The 6,000-nt window shown below is 49.5% G+C and overlaps 1 protein-coding gene across 1 annotated transcript; it reads right to left on the bottom strand.

The window, feature by feature from the left end:
- Positions 1-483: 483 nt before the first annotated feature.
- Positions 484-2,237, bottom strand: GJD2 (gap junction protein delta 2). Its single transcript, XM_075426116.1, has 2 exons — positions 2,110-2,237; positions 484-1,686 (listed from the first exon to the last, which is right to left on the bottom strand). Exons 1-2 carry the CDS (start codon positions 2,178-2,180, stop codon positions 843-845), a joined length of 915 nt encoding a protein of 304 aa, XP_075282231.1. The 5' UTR covers positions 2,181-2,237; the 3' UTR covers positions 484-842.
- Between the last annotated feature and the right edge of the window lie 3,763 nt (positions 2,238-6,000).

Here is a 6,000-nt window from a genome sequence, read left to right as displayed (position 1 = left end):
AAAAGCAATGAACTCTGTTCCTTTGGTATGTGTATCATCATAGGTAATTGTAGGTAAATACGTAACTTGGCTGGCATGAACCAACTCCATCTTATTCATGCACATATGAGGGAATGAACTGAAATGTACTGACATATCTGGCAGATCACAACTAATGTAAGATGATTAAGGGCTCTGGTGTGTGTGTGTGTGTGGACAGGCAAAAAAAAAAATGGCAAAATTATATTCAGCATTTATTGTTCAGCGTAACTAATTGATGCACAAACTATGATAGAAAATAGCTAGTAATACACACCAGGAATAAACTCTGTGATTGAGACAAGCAAAATACTAGAAGACATCTGTGAGACAGGTGAACGCAGACATCCTGACTGAGCTGTGGTCAGGTTCCTTACAGTGCGATTACCCTCCTTCTAAAACATGCTTACATGTGCACATGGCAACAGTTTCCCCCACCCCATCCCACCCCATATAGAGTATCCTTGCAGACTTTTAATATTAACATTCTACACATTTACAACAATTAGGCAGACAGTCCAAACTGTAAACTCATCCTAATGATGACCGAAAAGCCGCTCCACCGACAGATAACACCCAATCATTAGAAAGAAAAGTAGGAATAATAGTAGCTGTACTGTAAGGCTAGGTCAAGCATGGTTTTATAGCTGTTTTTTCAGTCTTTTACGTAGCACTGCATTTTGCAGCTAGTTCAGTAAGTGCAGATCCAATACCTTAATGGCTTTCTTGGTGGTTTGATAAAATGCTTGCCTAAGCAATGTCCCTTTCTCTAACGGTATCTGGGTCTGTTCCACCTGGCACAGTGTTTCAGTTCTGTCGCTGCTTCACACATAAGCTGAGTCACTTGACTGAGTCCTGCCAAAGTTAGGCATGCTCATTCTTGGCAGGTCCTTATTTCTGATTTCGTATATGGATTTCCTTTTTGCCTGGACTCCTCTCACTGCCATTTTGATCTTTCTCCAGCCCAGGTGGTTCAGTTCTGCCAAATTGAGCACCACACAAATCCCACTGACAGCAAACATGAACACCAAGAACACAGTCTTCTCAGTGGGTCTAGAGACATAGCACTCTACTTCTTTAATGCAAGGGTACCTGTCACATTCGTACATGGAAGGGACATTGAATCCGTACAGGAAATACTGTCCCACTAAGAATCCAATCTCTAGGGCATTTCGAAAGACCACTTGGATGATGTAGAATCGAGAAATGCCTTCTTGCCTCCTCATCTTTGACTTTGTAGTTCTGATGGCAGGGTTGGGGATTTCCTTCACTTCTAGGCAGTCCGGTTCCGCCTCTTTGGTGGAGTTCTCGGTGTTCTGCAGCACCCCGTTGACAATCGTGTTCTTGATCTTCTTACTGTCCTCGCGCTTCATAGAGTCCTGGTCCCTCTCCAAGGTGAGGAAGACAGTGGAGTACCTCCGTTCCCTCTGCTTGGCAGACTGGTGGACGGAGTACGTTATGAAGCAGAGGCTGGGTGTGCACACCATGATGATCTGGAAGACCCAGTACCTGATGTGCGAGATGGGGAAAGCCTGGTCGTAGCAGGCCTGGTTGCAGCCCGGCTGCAGCGTGTTGCAGACGAACATGGTCTGCTCGTCGTCGTACACCGTCTCCCCCACGATGGCCACGATCAGGATCCGGAAGATCACCACCACCGTCAGCAGGATCCTGCAACGGAGCGCCCCGTCAGCGCGCGCCGCCGCCGGGAGCTGTCCAGTGCTGAGCGCGCCCCCGCGCCGCCGCGCGGACCCGCCGCTGTCAGAGGTCCCGGCCGGCGGGCAGCGCTACCCCCCCCCCCCTCCCGCTGGGGAAAAGGCAACCGCACGGGCGCGGCGCGGGGGTCGCTCCGGCAGCGGAACCCCGGCGGCGGGGTGTGGGGGGGGATATCCCCGCCGGCCGCCCGCTGCCCCGCGGCTCCCCGAGGGGAAGGGCGGGCGGCAGCGGCGGTGTCCCCGCGCCTCGGTGACCCGTGCCGCGCACACGCAGGCGCGCGCCGCAGGAGCCCCGCGCGAAGGGTGCCCCCCGCGCGGCCGGGACCCCCGGCCCGGCTCGGATAGAAGGGGACACCCCCCCGCCCCGAGCCGCCCTCACCTCCCGATCATGGTAGAATGCTGCTGCACGGCGGCCTCCAGCAACCGCTCCAGAATCGTCCATTCCCCCATCGCTGTTCATCCGGAGACAAAAGACTTCGGCAAACGGGGGGGGGGGGGGGGGGGGGTCTCGCCGCTTCGTCCTGCCTGCCCGCCTTCCCCCCACCCTCCGTTGTCAACCCCGCTCCGGCGCCGGGAAGGCGGCTGGAGGCACAGCCCCGCCGAGGGCTCCCGGCTCGGCTCGGCTCGGCTCGGCTCGGCTCGGCTCGGCTCGGCTCGGCTCGGCTCGGCTCGGCTCGGCCGGGCTGGGCTGGGCTGGCGGCGCGGCGCGGCGGACCCGCGGCGTGGAGGGAGGAAGGTTGGCTTTTAGCGTCTTGCTGCCTCTAATCTGCCTTTAAGTAGTCTCCGCTTGCGTCACTGACAGGTCGGTGGAGAGCAGCCAGCAGCGGCGCGCGGATTTTCTCGGTTTTGTTATTCCGGTGAATATAAATAAATAAATGCAGCAACAAAAATGAAATAAATAAATAAAGGAGGAGGAGGAGGAGGAGGGCGGGCGGAGGAAGAGCTGCCCCGGCCGGCGCCAGGCTCCCTGTGCAACCCATCGCCTCCTTCCCGGGGCGACCGGGCCGGGCACGCGCTGCCCGCCGCGTCTCCCTCGGCCCCGGCTGCTGGGTGGGGACGCGGCTCCAGGGCGTCACCGTGACACGCGGCCCCCCAACCCCGAACGCCGGCCCGCCGGGGGCACTGCGGGGGCACTGCCGGGGGCACTGCGGGGGCTGCTGGGCTTTGCTCCCCTCCCGGAGCCTGGCCGTGTTCTCTGCCGCTCGCAGACCGGCGGTGCCGTACAGCGATGCCCTGAGCTGTTAGAGCTGCCTGCCCTTGGAAGGTGTTGGGCTTAAAACTGCGCCTGGATTCTCCCCTGACTACAGGTATAAGAATCACTATGGAGAAAAGAAACCCATAGATAGACATTGCAGAGAATTCCAAGACTGAGGTTGCATTTGTGCTGGGAAAGACACCAAACCTTCACATAAAGCATCCCTAGACAGCACAAGAATAAAGTAGCTTGAATAAATCCCTGCGTTATATCAGTCCACATATTTTATGCCCATAAACTACTATACTGTGTTTAAAGTATCTTTTATTTCGCAGATACCCTTAGAGACTGCACCTGAGACAGCACCAAACAATTCCACACAAAACACTGGCACCGTTTGGAATTTACTGTTCCCTGGTGGAGAAGCGTAAAATGTGTTCTGTGTGTTTCCATAAAGATCAAGTACAGCTTCATACCTGCCGTTCTTTTTGCTATACTAATCTTATTAAAAGGCAAGGTAAGAAAAATTCCAGTCAGTCTGGTCATAATGCTCCTGCTGCCAAGCTCAGTAAAATCAGTCTCTTTCAAAAGCGCAACTGCTCAGGCCACCGTAAGCAGTGTAGTCCTTGTTTTCTTTGCAGCTGTCTGATGAACCAATACCGTGCTGTATTAATGATGTTAAGTGATTTCTGAATAGACAGGACCATGCTTCATCTGTGCCGAGGACATCTGCGTGTTTCAGACACCCCAAGGTTTGTTGTCTTGTCATTCGGTGTGTGCAGATGGTCTCTGATTCGCATGCTGTCGGGTCAGTTGCCTGACTGGATCCCCAGATCTTTGAATTAGAGAAGTATCACATAAGAGAAGATCAAAGAGTACCTCTGCACAGAGTTGGGTAGACTTTTCTTCTCTCCCGGTCAAGAGCCTGTGAAGAAGCGTTCAATAATTTGGATTGTGTCCTTCCCATACTACTGGGAATTACTGGGAAGACTGAATAATCACTGTTTTTCCTTAAAATCTGACTTCATTCTTCTTGAAAGCTATTTCTCACAATTCCCGCGTTTGGTTTTTGTGTGTGGTTTGTTAAACCTGCTGCTGCAGCAACACCATAACTAAAAAGAAGAGGTTGTTTCTTTTGTTTTAAGAGGACTGTAGTATCTATCCAACTACCCTGACAACTGAGTGCCTCAGATGGACTCTAGCATATCTGTTTGGAGACAGCTATGAAAATGAGAGAAATCAAAGCATTAAAGGAAGCAGTAATACATGTATAGAAGGAAAGAGAGCAGGGAATATGCTAAGAAGCTAATGATGATAATCCTATTCAGTAAACCAAAGAGAGAGGGAAAGCCCGTGACTGAAATTACTGAAGGGAGAAGAGGCGATTTTGCTTCATAGACAAATAGAAGAATTTCTACAAAGGAAAGCTGTTCTCTATCATGGAGATAGAAAACCCACTTATCTGAGCTTTTAGGACCAGTAAATAAAAAGGAATTAAGTTCTGATCATATTAAACACTAGCCTACTAATGAACAGCTAGTTGGTGTTTGCTGTGTGCGCTAAGTTCTACTTACTGCTGACAGCCCAGACACGGACATGGAGGGGATATATAAATGAATGCTACAAACATATAAGCACTGTTATGAAATTGCTTTTGATTTAAATATGGTTTAAGGTTAAATACTTTCAGGCCTGCTCTTACAGGAGTTGCACCTCATTCCTAAATAGCTGACTTCTCCTTTTTTAACAGTAACCTCCAACTATATTCACATGCAGGAGACTTGGCCTTAGACTTGAGGAAGTTTACTGAGCTTCAGACCTTAGTGAGTTTAGGAAAAAAAATGTAATTTCAGCGTGAGTCTCTTTCACAACGCTAGCATACGTTTGAAGTGACTGGAAAATCAAAGGGGTTTGATAAATCTCAAACTTGCATGTACAATTTCTAGAAACAAGAATTGTTGTCCTTAATCCGAGTCCTGACTTACTGTAAAAACAGAAGTAATAGGAATCAAAGTGATGTTCTCTGAGTGTTTAGTGCAACAGTGAAAGGTGTATGAAGAATGTAATTATTTGCATTTCCATTGTCCATTACATGTATAACAGCAACCTGTGGACTTACCTGACAAATTGTCTAAATCACAACGAGCTCAGACTATGTATAGTCATGATTGTAAGAGGGAGTTGTAGACATAAGCAGATTTTCAGGTTCTAAAGGTTCATGTTAGGTTTTACACCATTCCTCTGAATGCTTCAGCCGATAGTGAAGTCCGGATTTGCAGAGCAGCAAGCTGCCAAGCATGATGTGGATGCATATTGCACAGTGTATGGTATTCACATTAGAAAACCGTGCCTACATTTCATTCACAAGCATTCAGGATTGTAAAAGCTTTGTGTCTCCCATCTTACAAAGAGCCATCTCCTAATGAAGCAGCAATACCAGTCTGCAGCAGGGCCAGGCCTGTCCTGTTCAGTATTTTTGGTCAGTTGCATACAAAGAGAACAAAATCAGCTTCCCACTCCACACATGGGCTTTTAGGAGGCAGAGTGTAATTTTGTCTGTTTTGCTTTGCATTCAGAAAGGATGAGTTTCCCTCCACAGACAAAATTCAGTATAAATTGCGTTGTTCCTAATAGGGGCTCGAACAAGCTTTGCAAAAAGCAAACTTCAGAGTTTGTGTATGTTCAAACTTGCCACTGCCGCAATATTAATTCATGATAAAATAATATAGAATGAGTTGATCTTGGATTAGATCTGAAGAATGAGACTGTATGTGTCCTCAGTTTGATGCTAAACCAAGATTAATCTGTCTCTAAGAAGCTGTAGGCCAGATTCTCTCTTAAGAAATCCAGCCCTTTTGCCCTCATCTGGTTCTGTAAATGGCCCGGAGAGCAGTCAAACCTTGCAGGATGAACATTCCTCAAGTGTGGAGCGGATCGCACTGGGAGCAGAGCTGACACATTTGGCTCCCCTGTCAGACCCCCTGCAGCCTGGGGGTGGATGGCGTGACTGGGTGGCATGACGAAGGAGCCACACGGCTAGTGCCATACCTGCTGTCAGACCCTGTGCTAAGCCAC

The sequence above is a fragment of the Opisthocomus hoazin genome, chromosome 7 (genome assembly GCF_030867145.1).
Source record: "Opisthocomus hoazin isolate bOpiHoa1 chromosome 7, bOpiHoa1.hap1, whole genome shotgun sequence".
In the NCBI taxonomy this organism is placed as follows: Eukaryota; Metazoa; Chordata; class Aves; order Opisthocomiformes; family Opisthocomidae; genus Opisthocomus; species Opisthocomus hoazin.
The sequence above is the reverse complement of the archived record's forward strand: the minus strand, read 5'-3'. Positions and strand labels throughout refer to the sequence as shown.

What these genes read in the sequence shown, in the direction of transcription:
- GJD2 (XM_075426116.1), bottom strand. Translation starts at nt 2,180, where the DNA reads ATGGGGGAATGGACGATTCTGGAGCGGTTGCTGGAGGCCGCCGTGCAG. An exon ending in CATTCTACCATGATCGGGAG is followed by an intron (nt 1,687 to 2,109) that starts GTGAGGGCGGCT and finishes GCTCCGTTGCAG; the next exon opens with GATCCTGCTGACGGTGGTGG.